Source organism: Zingiber officinale, chromosome 4B (genome assembly GCF_018446385.1).
Source record: "Zingiber officinale cultivar Zhangliang chromosome 4B, Zo_v1.1, whole genome shotgun sequence".
NCBI lineage: Eukaryota > Viridiplantae > Streptophyta > Magnoliopsida > Zingiberales > Zingiberaceae > Zingiber > Zingiber officinale.
In genome coordinates this window covers 116,670,055-116,696,776 of record NC_055993.1, presented here as the reverse complement: position 1 = coordinate 116,696,776, position 26,722 = coordinate 116,670,055, and the positions used below count along the sequence as shown (strand labels likewise).

At 36.9% G+C, this 26,722-nt stretch overlaps 1 protein-coding gene across 5 annotated transcripts in view; it reads left to right on the top strand.

The window, feature by feature from the left end:
* Positions 1 to 9,733: 9,733 nt before the first annotated feature.
* Positions 9,734 to 26,722, top strand: part of LOC121976150 (ATP-dependent DNA helicase Q-like 3) — a 35,869-nt gene continuing 18,880 nt past the window's right edge. Inside the window, exons 1-7 of one of the 5 annotated variants that reach the window (XM_042528174.1) lie at positions 9,734 to 9,939; positions 10,073 to 10,198; positions 10,350 to 10,506; positions 14,181 to 14,288; positions 14,655 to 14,662; positions 14,756 to 14,830; positions 26,579 to 26,719. In XM_042528174.1, the coding sequence (XP_042384108.1) occupies positions 10,187 to 10,198; positions 10,350 to 10,506; positions 14,181 to 14,288; positions 14,655 to 14,662; positions 14,756 to 14,830; positions 26,579 to 26,719 (501 nt within the window). In that variant the 5' untranslated portion in view covers positions 9,734 to 9,939; positions 10,073 to 10,186. Of the gene's footprint in view, positions 10,199 to 10,349; positions 10,507 to 14,180; positions 14,289 to 14,654; positions 14,663 to 14,746; positions 14,831 to 26,578; positions 26,720 to 26,722 lie in introns of all 5 variants that reach the window. The other 4 variants (XM_042528172.1, XM_042528176.1, XM_042528175.1 and 1 more) reach the window with 4 other exon arrangements.

Here is a 26,722-nt window from a genome sequence, read left to right as displayed (position 1 = left end):
TGGTGTTCGGGGCTCGCCGACCATTCGACCGCCTGCAAATATTCCTTCGTCGGTAGGTGGAGTATGGCCTTGATAATCCTGCGCCCGCCCGGTGTAGACTGAGCAGACGCTGAAGGGGTAGAGGACTGGCCGATCGGATCGGAACGGATAAGAGATCGTCTAATTTTTCGTTGAGCGAGAGGGAGTGAGCTAAGGGGCTGGACAACGATGGGGTCAGAAGGTCAATCGCCTTGAGAGGGGTCCGTCAGAAGATACTGCTTCCACCGTTGCATGAGCCAACGGAGGGGGAATTCCCGTCTGCTAGGACACACGCATAACTGAGGTGGCCGAGCGGGTTGGTGTGCCCGTTCGGCGGCGTTTGCGTCCAGACAATGGAATTTCATCACCAGAAGACCCTGCCTCCTCGGTCTGAATGGTCGGTTCAGTACCTGACGGGGAGGTCTCTCCCGCCGCCTCGGTAGTGGCGGTCCGAGCGGCAGACGCATCGCCCGCCGTCTGCGCCTCTTCGCTCTCGCCTTCATGAGAGCCGACCGGAGCGATGCCGAGTTTCTCCGCCTCCTTCACTGCAGCTGCCTTTATCTTGGCAGCCTTGTGTTTTATCATGCCGAGCACCACCGACTTCATCATAGTGGCAGCTGCGAGAAAGAAAGAAGAAATCAGTTAGACCCAAAGAAAAAAGGAGAAAGTTATTTCTTACCAGGGCCGCCCGGAAGCCTCGTTCGGGTCAGACTTAAGCCGAACATATACATCATTCCTTCGCGGAGCAGCTTATGGATATCCAGCTTTAGCCCGGCCAGCAGGTTGGCTGCATGGAGGTAGGCGGGCTCGGTCCTATACCGCTTTAGGTAGGGCTGGGAAGGCAGAGAGATCTGCCATTGGGTCCTGAAGGGAGGTGGTTCGGGGAATCGCAAGAAGAAGAAGTATTCCTTCCAATGCTTATTAGAGGATGACATGTTATCAAAGAAGACGAGGCAGATCCGAGACTGAAACAAAAAGGTACCTATCTCGGATTGCTTCGGATAATAAAAGTAATGGAAAACTTGAGGCTTTAGAGGAATGTTGTGCACTCGGAAAAGCGCAACTACGCCGCATAGCAGCCGAAAGGAATTAGGGACAAGTTGGGCGAGCGGAATGCGAAAGTAGTTGCAGACTTCTATCATGAATAGGTGGATGGGAAATCGAAGGCCCGCTACGAATTGGTCTCGGAAAAAGGTGACAGTGTCAGCCGGCGGGTCGTGGGGTTGGGCGGACGGCTCGGCTAAAACTATCTCATGGTCAGGGGAAAGATTGAAAGCACTTATCAGGCTGGCGACTCTCCATGTTGTGGTACCAAAGGCCGGGAGAAGGGTCAGAGGAACTGGCCATGGCCGGAAAACGAAAGGCACGGTGGTTTAACCAGTGGGATCAATGGGAAAAGGCCGACAGGAACAGAAAGAACATACAAGAAGGAGAGCCAAAGCACGAAGGAATGCTACGACAAGGTAGAGCAATGAAGAAGCTTACAAGAAAGCGAAACGTAAAGGAGAAGTGTGCCAAAAGTTCGCCGGAACGCCAAAGGAACGGGTCGCCGGAGCACTGGGCATGAAAGAAGTCGCCAAAGCATGAAGGTGTTAGAATGTATACTAAAAGCCTAGCTTTTGGTATAAAATATTTATCTAGAAATAAGAATCACATTGGTCAAATGTCTACATTTGTGATAAATGTAGTTGTTCAATTAATTGATATTGTAGATAACATGGTGTGTGGTGTCACACACAGAAGATCATGTTATCAGTACCTTATAAATTATAAACAACAGCTCACGACCATGATGGAAAGGAACAAACCATTGGAAGGTCGTAATGTAATTAGGTGTTAGTTTATCTTAACTATATAATTACACTAGTACACTAAGAGTGTATTGAGTAGGACCATTAGAGGTCGTTTCTTTTACACTGACTTTATAAAGGAACAAAGACCTCAGTTATTATGGAAGTGTGTGCTCTTAATCCTAATATAATAACAAGCACATATATTTGATATTTATTTCTTTAATTTATCAATGGGTGAGATTTAGTTCGATGAATCAATAAGCCCGATAAGTTGGGAAATGATATCACTTATAGTGTATGTTGTTGATTATAGAAGGAAACTGTGTCCTAGTAATCTAGGTTGAGAATGTCCCCAAGAGGAGCTCATAAGGATTGTCATGTTAAACCCTGCAGGTGGACTTAGTCCGACATGATGATGAAGTTGAGTGGTACTACTCTTGGAGCTAGATATTAATTAAGTGAGTTGTCAGTAACTTACTTAATTAGTGGACATTTGTTATCTTAAACACAGGGAGACTAACACACTCATGATAAGAAGGAGCCCAAAATATAATTTGGGATTGGTGCGGTAGTTCAATAATAATTCTCTAGTGAAATGAATTATTATTGATAAAATTAAGTTGTGTGTTCGGGGCGAGCACGGGATGCTTAATTTTATCGGGAGACCAAAATCAATTCCTCCTCTCGGTCCCTATCGTAGCCTCTAGTATATAGAGATTTATACCCACCGCATATCCACCTTCTTACCCATCTAATGGGGCCGGCCAAGCTAGCTTGGAACCCAAGCTAGGCCCGGCCAAGACCAAGTGGATGAGCCATGTAGGTGGCCGGCCAAAGCTTGGATCCCAAGCTTAGGTGGCCGGCCACTAGAATATTAAAAAGGATTTTTATTAAAATTATTTCTTATGTGGATATCATTATTTTAAAAGAGAGTTTAAAAATTAAAAATTTCCTTTTATAGCTTTCTACAAAAGATTAAGAGAAGAGATTAATTTTTTTCCTTATTTTTAGTTTAAAAGGATGGTTTTAATTTTTGGTAAAAACTTTCCTTATTTGTAAATCATCTAACATGTTTAAAAGAGAGTTTAAAATTTGAAATCTTTCCTTATTTGTTGATTAAAGGGGATTTTAAATTTTAAGAAAACTTTCCTTTTTAACCATGTTCATGATTTAAAAGAGAGTTTAAAATTAAATATTCTCTTTTATAAGTTTCTACAAAAGATTAAGAAAAGATTTAATATCTTTCCTTATTTGTAGATTAAAAGAGATTTTAATTTTTAGAGATAACTTTCTTTTTATCCACATGTTTAAAAGAAAGATTTTAATTTATTAAATTTCCTTTTTATAAACCAATCATAAAGAGATTAAAATTATTGGAGAAATTTTTATAAATTTCTGGAGACAAATTAGGAAGTTTTAATTAATTAAAACTCTCCTTGTTTGTAGCTTTTATATGGCCGGCCAAATAAAATTGAGAAAGAAAATTATTTTTAATTAAATAAATTTTCCTTTTCAATGGCAAAAGAATTAAGGAAGTTTTTATTAAAATTTCCTTATTTGCCAAGATTAAGGATTATAAAAGAGGGGGTAGAGGAGGCTTCAAGGCTAATGAATCTATTCTATTTTCTCCCTCTTTTCCTTGGTGTGGTGGCCGACCCTTCCCTTTCTCTTCTCTCCTCTTGTTGTGGCCGAAATCTATCATCTCTTGGAGCTTGGAGGATGTGGCCGGATCAAGGAAGGAGAAGAAGGAGAGAAAACATGCATCCCTTGGAGCTTGGTTGGTGGAAAATTCTTCATCCTTTGGAAGTTCTTGTGCTTGGCCGAAACTTGAAAGAAGAAGAAAGAAGGTGCCTAGGTGGTTCTCATCTCGGAAGATCGTTGCCCACACAACGTCCGAGGTTAGAAGAGGAATACGGTAGAAGATCAAGAGGTTTTTCTACAAGGTATATATAGTCATTTTTCTTTCCGCATCATACTAGTTATTTTTGGAAATAATACTAAATACAAGAGGCATACGATTCTAGTGTTTCGAATTTATTTTCGATATAGTGTTCTTTTGTTTTTCTTTTCCTTGTGATTTGATTGTTCTTTTCGGTTAACCTAAAGTTATTTTAGGAAATTAAATATTAGCTTTCCATAAAAGGTTTTGTCTAGTCGGTGGTGGTTGCTCCCATATCCAAGAAGGTCATGTGCCTCGCCACGTCAGTACTGGGAACCAATTATGGAAATTAATATTTAATGAAATTAATAACTTAAGGTGACTTGGGTCGAACGTGTTAAGTTCCGCAGGAGATCCAAGTCAAAACCTAAAAGAACAAATAGATTAAGTTTTGGATCAAACGTATTAAGTTCCGCAGGCGATCCAAAATTTAATTTAAAAGAACACATGGTAGCTAAGAAAAGGTTCAGACCTTTGTACAAAATTTTTGTACAGTGGAACCTCTAGGTTTTCCGAGTAGCAACCAACAGAAGGCAACAACAATGGAACAGAAGTCGGCCTCGAGGTTTTATAAAGATCGAGCTCGACCAGTCGTAGCCATCCGATCTAGGTCGCGGGGATCAAAGCTTGCATCCGACCGTGGAATTCAAACCGCCACATGTCCCATCGTGGCAGACGCCCCCGTCATACGATGACGGCGGTGGCGCCAGGTTACAGGGCGACATTTAATTGAGGCCGTTACTCGGCATGGTCGCGTGTTCGGTTTTAATGTCGGGGATTTGCACGAATTTTCAGGAGATTTCGATGACAATAGCTTTGACCACAAGCATACCCGGACATGGAGTGATAAGATTAACAAGTACCGACGCACTCCTCGCCGAGCGACCAATGAAGGTTCGGCCGAGCGAATCACCCAAGCCCACCTGAATCATTTCATCATCACTTCCGAGCAGCCGGCAAAGCACTAAACCAATTTGTCAGTCAGTCGGACTTACAACCTCCTTCGACTAGACTTGAAGGGGAGACATGTGATCCAGGGGTAAAGTGGGACCCGGATGGTAGAGTAGCCAATGACACGTGGGGGTCAGAGTCAGCACGGTCAACATCCCGGGCTCGGTTGGGCGATCGACGTATTGCCTGGGCGGTAGCGCGACAGCCTAGCTCAACGCTGAGTTTCCGACGCTCAAGGGCCGAGCGGAGTCCCCGCTCTGCTGGACGGTGGACACTGCTCGACTACGCGTGGCGAGGCGAGAGCAGGATGAAGCACTAGGGGACGAGCGGGCCTCCCACTTGGCTCGATCACTCCCTCAGCAGTATGGGGGCGCAGCCGAGCAGACCCCCCACTCAGTCTTGTAGATGACAAGATGAGCAGGAGGGAATATCTTCCTCGGGGCAGGCGTCACCGACAAGCGGCATGGTTGGCAGCATGGTCAGGCAGAGAATCGTACGGTGGAATCCTCCACTGTCACGTCAGGGATATGCCGGGTCCGTTAAGGTATGACGTCAGACACGCTTTTCTGACACACTCATTATAGGTATGTTTTGAGAAGCGTGCACATCTCGGTAAGTGTGCACACGTCTTTAGGGAGCCCTATATAAGGACCCCCAGACTTCAACGGAGGTATGCGCGACTCATCACTGTAGCTACAGTTCTCGTCATTCTACTTCAATTTCTTGCTGCCGGAGGCTGACTTGAGCGTCGGAGGGTCGTTGCCGAGAACTCCTTCCCGGCTCGATTTTGTGCTTGCAGGTTCCCTCCGAAGGTCTACGTCACTCACAGGGCTGCGCGGAGTCAACGAGAGCACCACGTCCCCAGCGACCGTCGACTCAGCACTCGGACAGGATCAACATTGATATTGCAATTACTATTGGGGTTGTTATAGTTATAGAAACTATAATTTCTTTAATTTTATGCTAATGAAGTTAATGGATTAAATTGTCTAAAAGGGTATTTAATCTATATAGTTTTGGCATCGTCGAGCTCAACTAAAATATTGTGTTATATACGGTATCATATGTAGCACAAGTGAAAGATTATTGGATTTAATCGCCAAAAGGTGTGTTATCATGTCAATTAATAGCACACAGATTGCCATTGTAAACAAACCCATTAGGGCATGTTTGGTTCAGGGTTATTCTCCATAACCTTGGTTATCCAACCAAGGTTATATTATTTAACCTTGTTTGGTTCAGGTGATGAATGATTCTAAACTTATATTTGATTCCGGCCACGTTAGCAAAATGGGGTTATATCCCGGAATCAAAAAACCTCCAAATCGTAAGGTTTTGGACGATTCCGGGGTTAAGTAAATTATTTTCTCAAATATAACCTTCCTTCTTCGCTGTTTATCTCGACACTTTTCTTCCTTTTTGGGGTAAAGCCTAGAGCAGCGGCGATAAACCGACGGCGACAGACTTCGGCTTCTTCTCCCACTTTGTCTTCTTCGAACCAACGGCGACAGACTTCTCCGCCTTCTTCATCGAAGCAGATCTCGCTGCCGCCAACGACACAATCTATATATATTATAGAAGAAAATCTCGAAGCAGATCTCGCTACCGACACAATCAGCCTTCTTCATCGAAGCAGATCTCGCTGCCGCCGCCGACGCAATCTATATATATTATAGAAGAAGATCTCGAAGCAGATCTTGCTGCCGCTGCAGAGTTGTCCTTCCGCCTTCTTCATCGAAGCAGATCTCGCTGCCGCCGCCTTCTTCACCTTTTTCATCTTTCCATTGTAGGAGATGAAATCGATGCCTTACCCAAAAAAACAAAAATGCTTGTGAAAAGAAATCGACGATTTTTGCTACTTGTTTCCATTGCTGAAATCCTCTCCCTAAGCTGTGTTTGGAATTAGAAGTGATCCATCGATGCCTTGTTCTTGGCCGTTTAGTTTAGTTTGGGGAAGATAACTAAATATTAATATTAATAATTTATTTTATTTTATTTTTAAAAAATTAATCAAATATTAAATTAATTTAACTATAAAAATATCTATTCAGGGTATTAAAGTAAGGCTACGTTTGGTTGGGTGTAATTAATCTTGCTTGTAATGTAATCAAATTTGTAATGTAATGTAATGTAATCTTGATTATATTACTACGTTTGGTAATGTAATGTATGTAATCTTTGATTACAAGGATGATTACATTCTTTTGTTTGGTGTCCATTATTTTTTATAAAGAATATAATTCGTATTATTATAAAATGACAAAAATATCCTACGACCTCTACCGATGGTCGCCGCACCTCTGCCGGAGCTTGCGGCAACCAACGGTCGTCGCCTCCTGTGCTGGCAGCCGCCACCGGCAACCGGCGATGGCAACGATCGCCAGCGGCGGCCGACGGTGGTCGCTAGTGGCGACGGTGGGCGGTGGTCGTCGGCGGCTGGCGGTGGTCGCCGACGGCCGGCGGTGATCGCCGGCGACGACCGGTAGGCGGGGTCGACGACGGTGGATAGCGGCAGCCGACGGTAGTGGATGACGGTCACGGTGGACTAGGGGTATATTCGGTATTTAAATTTTGATTAAACGGTGACCTCGTAATGTAATCTGATTACATAGTATTTGTTTTGTAATCCAGATTACAAAACTTCACTACCTTTTGTAATCCATATTACATTATATTACAAGTTTAAAATTAAACCAAACAAAATAATCAATCTTGTAATGTAATCTTGATTACATTACAAGGCAGATTACACCCTACCAAACGTAGCCTAAATGTTAAATTAGGTGATACACTAAAACCTCCAACCAAACAAATTTTTATTACATTATCTAGGATTGAACCAAACAATATTAGGTTATGTTGTATTCCCTATAACCTTGGTTATGTGATTACCTAGTAATCACATAACCAAGGTTATAAATGATGACTTGAACCAAACACACCCTTAAAGTGATCTAATTTATGTGTTGAATCATGTGTTTTTGGCATTAGATGTTGACTCATGTATGTGGAACCCATTAGCCTATTACCGTTAGCATGAATGAGTAGCTAACGAGTTTGAGCCCCTTATGTATATAAAGGGTGTGATCCCCAAAGGAGAGGAAAGTGAACTATTTTCTTGTTTTCCCTATCGGACCGAGATTACGGAGTTGTTGCTCTCGCACCTATAGAAGATCATGCCCAGGGACGGATCTAGGAATTATAATTGGAGGAGGCTTAAACCTTAGAGTCCTTGTAGAAGAAAAAGTCTACATCACCCATCCTAATCGCATAAGATAAAATAATTTGTGGCCTGATCATCTATCTTGTTTTATTTTGATAGTTGATTATATCACCGAAAGTTATCAAAAATTGAATGAAGGATCAATTAAAATGGAAAAGAAACAAGGATGAAAAAAAAGAGAGCATAGAGAAGTATTCTTGTTTCAAATAATTTGTGCATTTCATGAAGCCAAAAAGATTATCTACATGTAAAAAAATGAAAATGAAAAAAAAAGATAACAAGTTAAGTTAATTGTACGACTAGCATTGTCCTGCTGATACTAAGAAGAATGGTCGATCTTGCCATCACATGATGAGCAGTCGTCACCCTCCTCTTGCACCTTACACCTTACACCAGAAGCCCTACAGTAGGCGGCGGGCCTATAGGAGAGCGTAGTATTTGAGTAACATCATGACGAAGCTTGCAACGTTGAGCCACTATGCCCACTGCTTCAGCTTCTCGTGCCACTCCTTCCTCTCCCACCCTTGCACACGATGATGTTCTTGATCTCCCCCCAACATAATCTTCTCTAGCCATAGTCGCTCCATGGGCGGTCGAGGGGCAGTCAAGTCGAGGCAATCAAACAATGTCGCGTAGTGGAATAGAGCTCCACAAATTGCTAGGTTCACCTCCCTCTCAAGCGCTCGACGAATGCCCACTATCTTCATGGCCGCCATCATCTCCACTAGCACAACGTCGAAAATGTATTATAGAGATGGATAAATAGGGCTATAGCCCAAGACAACCCTAGTGAAGATCCGTCTCTGGTGATGTCCTGTAGCTAATTGGTGTTTTGATCTTTAGATTCTTCTAACGGTAAGAAGGATGAGGATATCTCTGCATTCAGATGTAGATTTATAATTTATGTCTTTATGCTTCTGTTTTTCATTTTTTTTTTTTTTGCATATTTGTTGTAGATCTCTGACAAGATCCTGCGTTGGATCATTTAAATCATTTATTATTAATTCATATGCTATAGCTCAATCATAAGGAGGGATATGAAATTCAAATCATCATTGTCTTAACCTCAAATCAACCTTGGCTCATTAGGATTTTCATGTGCAGGCCATTTCTTTGGGAAATTAACCTTGCTTGGCATCTAGTCAGCATTGACTTGCTAACATTTCATTGCTTACCAAACATTTGATCCTCCTTGTCAGTGAAATTAATCTCCTTAGTGTTCAAGTATGATAATAAATTTTGATATGTGAGTAAAGAGTTAAACTAAGTTTATTTATGTTTTTGATGTGTATTTGTGTCTTACAAAAATTTGATGTAATATATATGGAGATTACTTGACATGACCAAATTGTTTAGATATCTTGTGGCCTGAGAGACGTGGAGATTGGTAAAGTATGACATGGAACATATGAGAGATCAGTGAACATGAAATATCATAGAAGAATCGAGGGAAGTAAATTTAAAAAGTAAAATATAAATGATGACAAAAAAGAATAGTGAACTCCGCTAATAATGTGAGATACTAAATTGACGTGTCATAATTGTTCACCTGTTGTTGCTTCATCAATTTTTACATTAAATTTAAATTTTACAAACAGTTACAAAAATTATAAAAATATTAAAGATAAAATATCAATTTTAAATCATTCATGTACATATTTTATTATAAATACATATATTCTAGAAAGATGGAAAAATCGAAAAAAATTGTTCAGAGAAAAAAACGATATGGGCCGACGGTGGATAAGGCCAAAATCCCAATAACCTTCTTTTCCACCTAGTAATGAATCGGCGCGTCCTCTCTCTCCTACCTTCTCTGCTTTCCTTAGCCCGTGCCCCACCATCTTTCAATGGATGGAGGTTTACCCCAGATCGAGGGATCGAATGGAACGAAAACTCCTGTAGCCGTGTAACTCACCCACAACCACTTTCCCTCCTCAGTCACCGGGGCGGGCTGGCGGTTCACTGCCGCCCCAAATCTCGTCGGAAGCAGCGCTATCGGTCGCGTCCATTAGGTGCTCGCGTTCTTTTCCCCTCTTCTGTTCTTCTCGTTCAGAAGATTGTTTTCTTCTCTCTGGTCATTCCTATTTTTGGCCCTTCACCGGTGAGTTTTCTTCATAAAGTTCTATTTTCTTTTGCCTTCTGCAGCATACGAATATATTTAGAAGAACGAGATCATATAAATGTGAGACCTGGCTTGCGTACTTATTTCTACTGCCAAGCTTCACTTATCGTGTTGGGCTTTTGGATGGGCCGCTGGATATGTTGCAAAAGGTAACAATGTGCATAGGATTTTTCCCCTTCTTCTCCATTTCTTCCATATGTGAATTTAGAAATAAGGTTGAACAAGGGTTTTCTTTAGGAACTCAAGAAAGTAGCACTATTTTTATTAGTATCTTGACATAACCTACTTTTCATTTTGCAGCAACAAATGAAGAAATCAGTCCTTCCTGTGAAATCTATAAAGGGTTCGGGGAGCCAAAATCTCAGAAAGGAAGACTTAGAAAACCTTCTAAGCTACCATTTTGGTTACTCTGGATTCAGGGGAAAGCAGTTGGAGGCCATAGATGCAGTATTATCAGGTTACTAGTTCTGCAGTTAGTTTGCCATTTGTGCTCTATAGTGAAACATGGATGGGCGTTTTTTTTCTTCTTAAACTGATATGCTCTACTGTACAAATTTGAATGTGTGTAGTAATTAGTTCAATATTTGAAAATCTGCTGCAATATTTGCAGGGCTTCTTCACACTTCACATTCTTAAGTTGGTTAACAATGGGAAATGAAATGAACATATTTAAGCTTCTTAAAATGCACATTGAGTTCAACTGAGCTTGAAATTTCATGTTCAAGCTTGAAAATTAGAAATGGACAAGCTTGAACAACTCAATAAACTAAATGAAAAAGCTTGAACACATATGTGTTCAATTCGTTAATATTCATACATAGAATTAATTTGCTTGATGGGAATAGAATTAAAATTTTGGAATGAAACTCAAAAACTTGTGTATTGATGAAACCCACTTCCTTTCTTAGGTTTTGATGAGAATGAGAATGAGAATTAAGTTTTGGACAAAAATACTTTGAATATATTTGTTCAATTTTTCTTTCATATTGCTTTCTCTCTCCTTGTTCTCTCTCATCACACTTTCTCGCTCTTCATTCTAGCATTACACTTTCTCTCTCCTCAATTTCTCCCATCATACATTCTCTTTCCTCATTTTCTCTCATCACACTTTCTTTCTCTTCAGTTTCTCCCATTACACTTTTTCTCTCATCACACTTTCTCCCTCCTCATCATCTTTCATCATGCTTTCTCTCCCATCACACTCACTTTCCTAATTTTTTCTTATCATACTTTCTCTCTCATCATACTTTCTCTCTCTTTTCAATTTGTCCCGTCACACTCTCTCTCCTCATTTTCTCTCAGCACATGTCTCTCTTCATTTTCTCTCATCACACTTTCTCTCACGTCATCCGCTCTCATCATGCTCTCTTCCATCACTCTCTCTTTCCTTATTTTTTTCTCATCACACTTTCCCTCTCTTCATTCGTTCCCATAACATTTTCTCTCTCATCACACTTTTTCTCATCATTCTCTCTCATCATATTTTTCTCACACATCTAATTTTTTCTATTATTTTCCGCTAAGGGTAAAAGAGGAAATTTTAGTTCATTCCATTAGAAAATATTCAAGTAACTAAACATTATTTTTAAGAGTGATACCCATGCTCATACTCATTCCCATTCCCATTCCACAATACTATACTTCCCATTCCCATTCCGATTTCTAAGAAAGAATCAAACGCCACCTAATCTAACAACGGGACAATATTACTGGGGAATGCAGTGCCAACCATTGGAATTTGTAAGAAGTGTGCTAGATAGGGCATGCCACTTGTCATTGCTGAATTCTAATGGCCAACATAGAGCACTATAATGTAAAAGGGTGGCATAATAAATATGATCATTTCACATGATAATGTAATGATAAATATGGTTACATTATAAGTATAAAATTCAAATCCATAGTAATCGAAATAATCAAAGATCTCCACATAGCATAAACAATAGAAAAATGAAAAGTAACACATGATTAAAAAATCTTTGCAACCCATGTGAATAAATTTTCAAAAATCTAATGATGAATATATCTTAGCGCAACACTTGATAATTCATCTGGACACCTTTTTGACACCTTGAACACTATCTTTAGAAGCATCTTGATGCAAGAGCAAAGGTGATGTTCCCTAGGGATAATTTGATAGGAGTGCAAATAATAACTAATGCTAAAGCAAAAGGGGTAGGTAGCATGATATTGCAATAATATTGTCACATGAAATTTGCTAATCATCTCACCAATCCAAAGATATAGCTAAAACTGTATCTTAATAATATCTCTATCTATCCACCATGTTATAATTTAATTTTCCTTGTTATTAGTGTTGGTTGTGCATGGACCCGTGGATTTCTCCCTATACTCCCAGTATAGGAAGGTTTGCGACATCTGCTAAACCACAAAAACACCTACCTATACGCAACTTGCATACTCCCATTTACAAATTTGTTACATTAGTAAATGAATGAGTATCATCATGTCATTAAGCTACTTAAGTTCCTTGACATTTAATTGGAATAACATAGACATATGGTAATCGTAACATGCAAGTGCTTATCACTTGGTAATAACACTATTCCTAAGATGATTTTCTAAGAAAACTAAGAAGCTTAGTACACACAATGACATGTTAAATGGCTTATATATAATGTCATGCATTAATTTGTCACTATTCATGCACTACCATAATTAATAGCTAGTAGCAGTTACACCACTAAGTTTATGACATGCATTAAATAACTTAACAAATATACAAATATGTATAAATCTATATGTGATCCCATTGTGGTGTAACCCTAGCATATAAACGTGACTTGATCGGCTTGATATGATATTTGACCGGATATGACATGACCCAAGTACCTCGACCTATGGTGCGGGTCAGTATCAAGTGCGAGTGTCGCGACTTGCAAACTCTTGCTGGCACAAGTATGAAACATGTAGGTGAGTCCAACCTCTATATTTTTATGTTAAGTAAACTAGTTGTTAATTTGATTTTTTACAATAATATTAGCACAAATATTAATTTATTAATATTTATTCCTTTAAAAATATTTTTTGTAATTTAAAAATAGTTAAAAATTATATATTAAAAAATTAGGCCATTTTGACCATCTCATGCTGTGCTTGACTTGACTCTTGTGGTCCTGACTATACTACCATACTAGGCATGACTAGAATTGGCCTAAGCTCGACCCGACACAACCTATTGACATCTCTACTAGAATTGGCCACCCAACCATGTTCCTCACAAGCTAAGCATCACCTGTTGACACCTTTACTAGCATACATGCATACGCACAAAGGAATAAGTTTGAATCCTAGCAATTTTAGAAGCAAATCCATAGTTATGGGTATAGAGAAATGCTTTGATCATCTTATAAGCAATGTGATCCGACCCTTCCCTAGGACTTCGCATTGACGGGAGCTTCGTGCACTAGACGGTCCCTTTTTAACAAATTAGCATGCACAAATTTAACCATAATCATGGCCAAAAATGCCACAAGTGAGTGGCATACGGAAAACTCTTACATAAGGAAGAAGTGTTTTGAGACTTACTGCCACTATGACTCATTGCTGCTGCTGCAATCACCTATTGATCATGTACAAAGGCCTCAATGGCACAAGAACGGTGATTTTTCATTGCCTAACATGAGGTTGCAAACTGTTCATGGAGAGGAGAAAGGGTTTAAGAGAAAGGTTGAGATCTTGCTGTTATTTACACATTACAGACTCAGATGTTTTGTTGCTACTTAACCTAAGAATTTTCTTGTACTGATGACTATTGTCGTCAAGCCAAGGAGGATGAGGGCGAGAGATATACTATGGATAGGAGGAAAAAGGGCTCGAATTCTTACCACTGTAGATTAGTTAAGGTTATGTGAAGGGCAATTTCATTTTCTTGAGTTTTGTTTAATCAATCAAGCTGAAATCTAATTAATTTCGTATAAAAAATAATTATTTAAAATATTTGAATAAATGACATGATCATTATAATGCCAGTTTTAAACCCTTATTCTAATTCAAAAATTTTCTTTTTTATTATTAGTCATTTGTCTCATTCACATTTTGCATTGGTTTTTCCCTCTTTAAATATTAGAGCCTTATGAATTCAGTATGATGCGGCTATTTATATTACAGGAAAGGACTGTTTCTGCCTCATGCCAACTGGAGGTGGAAAATCTCTGTGTTATCAGATTCCAGCTGTAGCAAAATCTGGCATTGTGCTTGTGATCTGTCCACTGATTGGTGAATGCTTTCTATCTGTTTTATAATTAGAAATCCTGATGTCAGATTTTATAAAAGAGGTTGCTTTCTTATTGGGCAAATTGCCAAATCAAGCACTCCTTGTTAGGAATACCCAAATAAGGCTCACATTTATATAAAAAACTCCCTATCAACGCTTCATAAAATAAAATATCTAAATCAATTCCAAAACAAGAAAAATATTTTTGCATGTATATTTTTTTTCCCATTCAACACCATTTCGAGTAACATTGGAGTTCTAGTTTGGAGTTTTTAGAAGTAGGGATCTAGTTGGAATGCATATGAAAGTATTTTCACTTTATTATTTTGAGTTTTTGACTGATAGCCATTCTCATTTCCTTTGTGCAGCACTCATGGTAAGCATGTTGACTATCTATTTATTTATTCTCTTTTTAAATATTTTCTGCATGTTGCAAATTCATCTTTGCTTTAATGCTTAGGAAAATCAGGTTGAATTTTTGAGGAAGAAAGGTATTTCTGCTGAATTTCTTTCTTCAACACTAGCTGCAGATGCCAAACAGAAGGTAGCAAATTGCATTACCTATAATTTTTTAGTTATGTTTTCACCATGCTAAAGTTTTTGATACTGTTTTGTTTACACAATTTATAACATGAGCAAATGAGTTTGAAGAAATAGCAACATCGAAATCAATGTATCTCATGCAAGGTCTGAAGTGTCATTCCATTCAAGAGATTTAGTCTTCAATACGAATGCTAAGCTTTTGGTACCATGCTATTTGGCACTCAGTATGCTTCAAAATGTGTTATTATCCAGTAATTCCCTCTATCAATTAACTTGATTATTTCAAATATAAGCCATTAGCAATTAAAAATTAATGAATGGGAGCCTTGGCGCAATGGTAAAGTTGTTGCCATGTGACCAAAAGGTCATGAGTTCGAATTCTGGAAACAACCTCTTGCAAAAAAGCAGGGTAAAGCTGCGTACAATGGATCCTTCCTCGGGACCCCGCATGGCAGGAGCTTCGTGCACCGGGCTGTCCTTTTTTTTTAGCAATTAAAAATTAATCAAATTAAAATTTAAAGCAATAAGATAAACATGTAACAAATATTTAATTAATGATTTACCTTACTAATGTCAAAATGTCATTTTGAATGAAGATTTTGATTTCTGTAGTATCCTAGTGGGATCACCTTATAATTTTAAATCAAAATTAAATAATGTATCCTATTGTAACTGCAATGGATTTCTATACATTCCTATAGAGATATGTTGATAACCATTAGAAATTAATATAATTGTTAATTCAAGCATTGGTATAAAATATGGTTGCATTCAATTTCTCTGATTTCAGCATCAGTCCTATTTATTGTTATCACTGCTATTTTTGATGCTTTCCCTCTTTTTTTATTGTCTCATCTTTTCATTGTGAACAACAGAAGAAATTGTTGAGTGAGTTGTGGGCTAAAACTATGTCGGTATGAACCACATAACGATTGCCACTTTCCCATGCTGACACAATATTGGTATCAATCGACTGCAATTGCAAGGATGACATGTTTCAACCATATTGACTAATATCAATTGACACTTGAAACTATGAGCTCATGTATGAATTGAAGTGGTTGCTCTAAAATAAACATTTAATCTTATTGCATTCTTAGATCACAAACTCAATGAGGCTAAGTAATATTATTCACGATCTGGAGTTTTATTCATTTTCCATGCTTTTAATTTTGGAGTTATTATTTCATCTTGTGGGATTCCTTTGACACATTGTTCATGAGATTCTTTGATTTATCATACAGCTAGCTATTTGATAAAAAAATCTTCAGGCCTGCTAAATCGGTTCATTGGTTATGATGTGCACATTTTGTTCATCACAAATGGAGTGTCGCAAACATACTACTCAATAGTTTTAGTAGAAATATTTATAATGTCAAAGTGTTATGTTATTATCTTACTTATTTTATCTTTCAACATCCTAATTTCTAAAATGATCATTGTTTTCCAAATGGTAAATTATTTAATCTAATATGAAACTATAAGTTTTATATCAATTTTGTCCTCCACTCTAATTGTAATTATATTTTCTTCAATCTTCAAGAGCAGAACACCCTAAAATTAACACACATAAATTGAACCCCTGCCAATCTTCTTCTTTGACTGCGATTATTGATAGAAAATATCCCTTATCTCTAGTTTATGGCATGAACCTAATCTAATAATAGTTTATGTGCCTATTCTGAATCCCACTAAATGAAACATGGAGATTGAAGATTGGGGCCATGATCCATCACTAGCACGATAGAGATAAATTTTTATGTCTTGGCCAAGAATTATGTGGGAATGCGTGCCATATAATGTGGAGGGAACAAAGGTTATTATAATGTGGAATTAATTAAACAAGATTTTGGTTGGGATCTTTGATGTAGACCTAACAATAGCCCAATCTTCTAAAATATGCTACAATATGGACTAAGTTCTCTATGGACAATAAATTAAAAATACTAAGATTTGTAATTAGAATAAATTAAAAGTTGTCCATGATCTGGTTTGTTTTGTTGGACAATTCAGTTAATTAATCTAGTAATATTTGCATCATTTTTTTTCCACTAAAGGGAGCTTTACTCTTGACGTGTTATTGACATTTTCCTTTTGTATCCTTTCTAATGATTAAGTAGTTATTGCATAGGCATCTTAGTTTTGACCTTAAGGGAATGAAATTTCTTCATTTTATTTGGTTGGCAAAGAACTGTTGCATCTTTATGTTTTCTTTGGACTTATCTATATTGAGCGTCCCTTCCAATATGTGAGAAATAGTTATATCTTCATTGGATCCTTGGAAAATTGATCATTAACTTTATCAACTTCCTTTTTGCTTGCCCTTTAAAAATATAAGGAAAAGCTGCCACCTACTACAAAATGAGAACATTCTGGACAAGTCTATTGTAGTCGTAATGCTTGAAAATGTTAGTGCTGAGGATTGAGCCTAATATTAAGATGAAAGGAATGTAGCCTAACATGAACATGCAAAGGCGAAGGCTCAGATGTTGCATAGTAAGCTGACAAATCCTCCATAATTAAAATTGAATCGATATTTAAGTTGACAAGTTAAAATAAATGAGCATTAGAATCAATATTTTCCAGTGTAACTTAAATGGATAAGAACACTCTTAGAGGAGTATATATAGGATGCTTTCATGCTTACAACCTCAGAAGTAGGAATTATAATAATCATTACTTAGAATAATTAGTATCTTTATGTCAATATAATTAATATCCAAATGTGCATCTCGTATCTGCTCAATAAAGCTCTATGCTAAAAAACATGAGAAATAACTCTCCCCCTCTAGGTTTATAAGATGAAACTTATAAGTACCAACATAGGATACATATTAATAAGTGGTATGGATTTGTCAACTGAATAATCAATATCTTCTATTCTGAGAATATTACAAAACTCAATTTTCTCTTTGAGTTCTCTTAGGGTAGTATAAATGAGTTATAATATATAAGTACTTTATAGCATTTTAACCATTCTTTGAAGTAACAAAGATATTTGGTTGTTCTCTTATACTTTGTTCACCCAACATAGTGGGAATAAAAGAGGGAGAAAAGAGGAAAGGGATGGGTGGGTGGGGTGGCAAACATAACATTGTGGCCATTTATCCTAACTTTGTTGAAGGAGAGGAAATGAGAAACAAACATAATAACCTTGTCCTACTGCCTCGTGTGACCTCACCTCACTATATTATCTACAATTTTTTTTGTAGCCTTTGGCGTTCTACACAAGTCCTCACAATGTTGTATTGTAGCCTTCAACCTTTGTTGAAGGAAAAATCAAATGCCTGCTGCCTGAGTGCTATGTACCAACTCACTGACGGTTTTCACAGGCCTGATTATCCTCACTCGCAACCTGCTTGCCTTACCTTGCACACAAATTGCCAATTGCTCCTAAGCTTCTTGAGCAGCAAAGACGAAGGAGACGAGTAAATGGGGATTTTTTTTTGCTCCTAGTGCTACATTACTTTATCCATTTGACTTTGGTTAGATGGCTTTTTGGTAAAAAAATGTCTCCATGAAGAAGGATTTTGGTTCCTCTCCATTGGGTTTCCATTGGGGTAGATGAGGGAGAACCCTATATTTGAGCTAGCCTCTCCTCCCTATAGATTCTCTTGGGGGTAAAGGCTGTAAAAGTTTTCCTTGTTCTTAGGAGAAAATAGTGGTGTTGGATATCTTATGGTTATTAAGGTGCTTCTTAAAAGGGACCAAGTTATCATGAGATTCCTTTGAAGTTATGCAACTGATTTAGAAGATCTTTAATTTTGGAGGGGGGTCAATGAACAAAGTAGAAACATTTGGTATTATTTTCTGAAGTACAAAATTTGGTTACTTTCAGATCCTTTCCATTTCAACTTGGGCTTGTATACTTTGGTCCATGGAATTTTGTGCTTGAGGTAGTACTCAATCTCTACAACTTTATGCTAATACTTCTTGAGTTCAAAATAGTATTGAACCACTACAACTTTATGGTTTGCTTCTTTCAAATATGTGAAAAGTGTATAGATCTTTTTTGATTTCTATCCGAAGTTAATTATTAATGAATTGAACAAGGGGACATAAGTCTTTCCCTATTTTCATATTTCCTGAGAAATAATTTTAATTGGATTAATATTCTGCTACTCAAGGATGACCGCCACATATTTGTAAATTAGGTATGTAGTTGATTGTTAAAATAATGGGATCACATCCATCGTAAGGGCAATGTCTCTTTAAGATGAATATTTGGTAGGTGTTTGTTTACTTGTTCTCATTTTATTTGAACAACTCTAGCCATAGTGAATAAACTCTGCCATGGCTAGTCCAAGCCGGATAAAGGACGAGGGTCGCATGAAGTTGCTAATCAATGTTAAATGAAAACTAATGCTATGTATGAATCCATTAAACTATTATATTAATACTAGATTGTTTTCTTGAAGGAACGTGTCGCAGGTCCGACTACAACATCTTGGTAAAGACCACTACATCTCTACGAGAACATGAGTGTAATGTTAAATATGCAAAAGTTTTCACATCTTAGGTTGTATATGAGCACACAAAATAGGAATACCGATTGCATTAGATTTAAAATATGGAATGTAGGAATGGTCACTAACAAAACAATGGAGGCAATGAATAATGATGATTAGAAGAAGAATTTATTGTTTTGTGCTTACAAGAGATAAAATGAGTAGAGGATAAGCAAAGATAACAGAGAACTTGGATTTTAAGTTTTGATTAATTGGAAAAAATGAGAAATGGAGAAGCTAATTTTGTAGATAGTTTATTAAGGGACAAATAGTAGTAGTTAGGAAGGGAGGTAAAATTATAACTCTTTAAGATAGTGGTGACAAAAGAAACTATTAATATAATAAACATATATGCACTTCAAATAGGATTAGATGAAGACACGAAATATTTTGGGAAAATCTAGATGAGGTAATATAAAAAATTCTAACAAATAAGATGATTTTAATAGGAGATTTAAATGACATGTAGAATAAGAAATGAGAAATATCATAGGGTACATAGGGGCCATAGTTTTAACCAAGAAATGAAGAAAGATAAATTATATTAGATATTGCGATAGTATATGAACTTATAACAATAATATGTTTTTCAAGAGGGGAGAACACGATTTACGTTCAAGTGGAAATAATAAGTCAAATTGTCTTTCTTATGGTTAGGAATAAAATAGAAAATTTTATAAAGATGGTAAGGTCATCCTAGGAGAAAACTTAAACACTTAAGATAAGTTACTGGATACGCGCCTCCATGATAGTATTAGTAGAAGGAAAAAATGCATGGATCCTAGGACCAAATAGTGGAAGTTAAACAATGAAAAACAAAGTATCTTTACGGAGAGGGTAGGAGCACAAGTATTATGAGAAAATATATGGTGACTCAACTACGATATGAGATAAGATAACATCAAATTTAAAAATAGAGCCAAGAGTGTATTCGGTGAGTCAAAATGATAAACCACCAAATAAAGAATCTTGGTGGTGTAATAAGGAAGTATAAGAGAAAGTGTCAAAAAAATGGACAATCTATAAGTTACCATACATTGTAAGTACAAAGAAAATTTTAAAAAGTATGCAGTAGCTAAGAAAAAGGCTAAAAAAGCAATGAGTGAAGCCAAAAATGAAACTTTCGGATGCTTTTATCAACAACTCGATATAAAAGAAGGGGAAAAATATATCTCAAAAATAGCTAAACGAAAGAGAGGAAAACAATGTATGTTACTCATAGGGGTGTCAATTCGGGTGGGTCGGGTTGGGTTGGGTTGGGTTGGGTTGAGTTTTTTTTTTTTAACCCAACCTGAACCCGAACCCGAACCCGACCAACCCGATCAACCCGAACCCGATCAACCCGAACCCGACCCATATAATTCGAAAATCCTATTCAAAACGACTTTTTTGGGCTATTTTCCCTATAATTTTTCACTTTTATCTCAATACTCCATCATTATCATACAAACATGATATTAATATACATAAAAACATCTAAATTTTTAAAATAAAATTTGATTTAACCCCAAAAACCCCACAAAACCCTATATTTAAGTCAACTCGGGTCAACCCGAACCCGACCCGACCCAACCCGAAACTTTTTTACTCTCCAACCCAAACCCGACCCGAATCCGAAAATGCCCAACCCGAACCTGATTTTTTTCGGGTCGACTTGGGTTCATTTTTGACACCCCTAGTTACTCAAATAAGATATATTAGTAAAGAATGAGGAAATAAAGGAGCGATAGAAGATGTTTTTTTATCAACCTTTTATTGGAAAATAAAAATTTAAAATTTTGTCGAAGAATTCAAATTTTAGAAGTAGAACATGCATTAATTGAGATGCAAAATTGGAAAATAATTAAATCGAATAATATTCCCAAGTATAGAAGTTCCTTAGAAAGCAAGATATTGAAGGGTATTAAATGACTTATAAGTTATTAAATCTTATATTGAAAACGAAGAAAATGTTTGACTAATGGAGGATAGGTACTCTAGTCTCCTATATAAAAATAAGGAGACGTATAAAATCGTGTGAATTATAGAGGCATTAAGCGAATGGACCATACTATAAACTATAGGAAAGAGTAATAGAAAAATAATTAAGGATACAAAGGTGATTGAAAATCAATTTGGATTAGTGCTTGAAAGGTTGACAACATAAGCTATACATTTTCATTTTTTATCAAAATAGGGTTACATCAAGGATCAACTCTGAGACCATATCTTTTTTACATTAGTTATGAGTGAACTCACTAGATACATCTAAAACCTGTTACCATGGTGTATGTTGTGTTCGATAATTAGATCCGACCCAGGGCCGAGTCTGGCCTGGACCCGACCCGAGCTCGTAACCGGGTCAATGGGCCGGTTGCCCGTTGACTCGGTTCGTTGGGTCGAACCGGAACCGACCCGGCAAGTTGTCGGGCCGGTTTCGGTTCCTTTGGTGCAAAATCGGTGGGCTGCCGGTTAACCGCCGGTTCGGCTCGTCGGTTTAACCAATTTGTTTTTTTTTAAAATGGCTTGAACCGCCAGTTAACTGGCGGTTCCTAACCGTTGGGGGAGGGTGGGGGATTGAGTATTTTTTTCAACGGTTAGAATCATTTGACCGTTTTTTGATCAATGGACTCTATAAATAGAGAGCTCATTTCATCATTTTTACACACATCTTCTCTACTCTTAATCTCAATTTCGTATTCTCTAGATGCTTTCGTTTCCAATTTTTAATTACAATGGAAAGAGGCCGCGGAGGTGCATCATCTTGAGTTCTGAAGGGAAAGGAAATAATGAATCCGCGGGAGGAGGACCCTCACATTCAATCCGCCGATGATGAGATCGAGCATCTTCCGGATCCGACATCCGAAACGCAAGAAAGTACCGATGCAATTACTTCTAAGGTTCGGGAATTTCCTCCTCTAAAGTCTTATATTTTCATTAAACATTTTGAGAAGGTCACTCTTCCGTCGGGAGAAATGCGTGCAAAATGTAAGCACTGCATGCTTCCTACAAATTCCAAGCCAGCGACGGCTATGAGTCGTTGAAATGACATGTAGAAACGAAGCACCTGACGGAATATGGACTCGATTGTTCTCAAATACAATTATCAAGATTTTCTTCAACTAGCGGTAGTACCGATTCCGGTTTATTTTTATATTCGGATAATAAATTAAGAGAATCATTAGCTAAATTTGTTTTCGTAGAACATCTTTCTTTTAGTTTTGGATCTAAATGCACATTTGAAGATTTTTGTAATGAATCTCTTAATCCACGTGCTAAACGTGTTTCTAGAATTAGACTTACTCGTACAATTAAAAAATTAGTAAAACAAGGAAAAAAGAAGTTAATTGATGAATTTAGTAAATTAGATAATAAAGCTTCTTTATGTTCCGATATTTAGAGTGATTATTGGCAAACACATTCGTATATGGGTGTGACTTACCATTAGATCGATAACTCTTGGAACCTCTAAAAAAAGATTGTTAGCTTATAAAGTTTTTGATGAATCACATAATGCTCATAACATCGCATAATTATTATGTTTAATTTTAGAAGAATTTGGCTTAACTCATAAAATATTTTCAATATCATTAGATAATGCTAGTTCCAATACCGCTTGTATAGATGATTTAAAATTTGTTTGTCAACCTATTATTGGCGGTTTATTTTTTCATATTTGTTGTGTATCTTATGTTTTAAATTTATGTGTTCAAGATGGATTAGAAATTTTAGAAAGTTATATTAACCAATTAGAATTGCAATTTCTTATTTATGGTCTCATCCATCTATAATGAAACAATGGGGTAGGTTTTGTAAAATTACTGGAATGAGATCTAAAAAATTTTCACGTGATGTACCAACACGTTGGAATTTAACATACTAATTATTACAAGATTCACTGTTCAATTAGTTTTAGAAAATTTTTCTAATATAGTATTAGTTTAAATGAATATATTAATAATGAATCTTTATCTCCTTGCATCTTAGCTATGAAAACTAAATGAGAAAAATATTTTTATTTTATTCTTGAAATTTATTTAATTGCATTTGCTTTAGATCCTAGATTTAAATTAGAAGTTTTACAAAAAAATATTAACTTTATATTATGACGCTTTAATTCCAATTAAAGATTCTTCTTCTCCTGATCCAGTTAATATCATATATAATGTTAGAATTTATTTATATGATATTTATAATCAATATTATGCAAAATATGAAACACAAATTAATATTTCTGAAATACAACAAACTACTAGTAGTAATTTAAAACTTACAAAATCACAACTTTTATTAAAAGAACGGAAAAACGTCCACGAGGATCCTCAAGTTCCACACAGGAACTTGAGAATTATTTTACGACTTCTTTTGATTTTAATGAAGCAGATAGCGAAAATTTCGATATCTTAAAGTGGTGGTTACAGAAGGCTCAAAGCGTTCTCGTCTTCTCCGTGATCGCCAAAGAAATTTTAGTTTATCCAGTGTCAACTGTTGCTGTGGAGCAGACGTTCAGTGCTGGCGGCAACATAGTAGATGAACGACGATAAACTTTGTCTTTCGACTCATTGGAAGCCCAAGTATTATTGGATGATTGGACCAGAGCGGAGAAAAGAATCCAAAGAATGCAACTTTCAGATGACGAAGTTGAAGATTTTGATACTGAAGGAACAAATACGATAGGAACGGGAAATGGAAGTGAGTGACAATGTAAAAGAATAAAAATATAAAAGAACTACGTGAACTTCGATTCCCCTAAGGGGATGCGTAAGCAACTTAAATAAGTGCAAACCCTTTTTTCCAATAAATTTTAATTTGTAATTTTTAATGTTTAATTTTTAATTTTTTTAACATAATAATCTTGAACCGTGACGAACCGTGAACCGAATCGTGAACCGGCGGTTCCGAACCGTGAATCGTAACTGTCTTGGGTGGTTAAGGTTAAGGGTCGGTGGTTCCGAACCGTCGAACCGGCGGTTCCGAACCGTCGAACCGGCGGTTCCGAACCGTCGAACCGGCGGTTCCGAACCGTCGAACCGGCGGTTCCGAACCGTCGAACCGGCGGTTCCGAACCGTAGTCAAGTCTACCAATAATATTGTTTTGGTCAATGAGATATGTGAAAGAGTAAATACTAAGTTCAAATCTTGGTAGACATTGGAAGTTAAAGATTTTTAACTTAGTAGAGTAAAGACAGAATATATAAAATTAAATTTACTGGTAGTATATGTAGCAAGACAATTGAAGGGGAGCCTTGTGATAAAGTTGTTGTCGTGTGATCTTGTGGTCATGGGTTTAAGTCGCGGAAATAGTCTTGTAGGGTAAGGCGCGTACAATACGCTCAATGTGGTCTGATCCTTCCCGGAACTAGAGCTTTGTGCACCGGGCTGCCCTTTACACGTAGTAATATAATTGTTAAATAGAGAATGATAAATTACTTGTATTTAAGATCATTTTTGTTAGAGGATTGAATGGTTGATAACATATTTTATATAAGATACAAACAGGATGATTGAAATAGACGAGAACATCATGTGTTTATTATAATCGTAAGGCACCTCTAAAATTCAAAGGAAAATTTTATAAAATGTGTTTATTATAATCGTAAGGTACCTCTAAAATTCAAAGGGAATTTTATAAAATGATGGTTAGATATGCTATGTTATATGGAGATGAATGTTGGATTATGAAGTGAGCACATGAGCAAAAGGTTAGAATTGCAAAGAAAATATGTTAAGGTAGATGTGCGGATATACATGGCCGGACAGGATAAGAAACGAGAATATTAGAAAGTTGGGGTTGCGCTTATTAAAGTAAAACTCCGAGAAATGCATTTATGATTGTATGAATACATACTTAAACATCTAATAAATGCTTTAGTTAGTTTAGGTGAGAGCATGACAAATACACCTATTAATAGGGGAAGAAGCAGACCAAAGTAGACTTAATTAGCAACAATAAAATAAGATAAAATTTAAATATAAATAAAAACATTGTAGGGGATCAAGATAGATGACCTTACTGGGATAAACACTTGGTTGTTGTTGTTGTTCTTATTCTATTTAATCTCATCACTAAATTTCTTAGTGGATCACTACTTGGCGGTGGTGATCAGATCATGCATGTTAAATTAATCTTCACGCCAGCTAACCGATCAACGGATATATTTAGATCTAATTGTCTATCAAAATAAGATGGCGCTTGGAAAGGAGATTGTTGAGCTCCTGTGTGTAATGATGGAGGATGATGAGGTCCAAAGAAAGGATTCTAATGTCATTGGGTTTTGATACCACTTGATGCAACACCACTATGATGAAGATAAATCCTTGTCTCAATTACAAATCTAACAGGATTGCATACTGCAATTGGTGATTTTGCAAGAGAGGAAACACTCGTAGAGGCATCAAACTTTATTAGAATGTAAAGAATTGGAGCTGATTAAACAAGAGGGTTGGGATCTCTTTTTACAAACCTAACAGTATCCTGGTTTCTAAGACTTAGCGTAAGCAATACAGTTTAAGTTCTTTTGAAGTCGTAACTAAAAATTTTAAGACTAAAGCTGAATTCATGTAATACTAGACCACAGCATGAAAAATTGGACTGTATCATATCAAGAAATTTTGTTCCAATGCTTACCAATTTATCTTTCCAAAGACATGATCAATGAACATCAACGTAACTTCAAATTTTAACATTTTTGACATATGTCATTGTGAGGAAACTTATACACAATAGGCTAATTTGAGGTGAGTTTCTCAATTTGCAGAGAATTGGTACTTGTTGGGTGCTCCAACAACCACTTCTTGGGAATGGAGAGATCAACTTATTGGCAGGGTTCCCTGTTAACCAGCTTCCATTTTCCTCATCTCTTAATACTTCTCTCCATTTACATCTTTGTCATATGAATAAGTTTAACAACTTGGTTTGTTGAGCAAATATAAATTGGTGAGCGTGAATGATCATATTGCATGACACTATACTTTCATATTAGTCATAGGAGTTAGATTTACTTCTGTATCAATTTATTGTGTTCGTATCCTAGGACAATTACATGTTTGTTGTCTTCTATTGATATGGCAATTGGGTAAGTCATTGTGGTAATTAGTAATTTAAAAGTCATGTTTCTTCTAATTACCATTCGAAATAAAAGTGAATTATCTGGCTCATATATTTGAGTTGTGAGGGAAGAACTTATATGCTAACAGAAAATAATATGAGAAAACCAGTCATTGTTGATAATTTGTTTTATCTTTGTAATTTGTTTTCTCAGATTCATGAGGACCTGAATTCTGGAAAGCCATCTGTCAGATTGTTGTATGTGACTCCAGAGTTGGTTGCAACAGTTGGATTCATGACCAAGCTTAAAAAGCTTTATGAAAGAGGCCTATTGAGTCTTGTAGCAGTTGATGAGGTA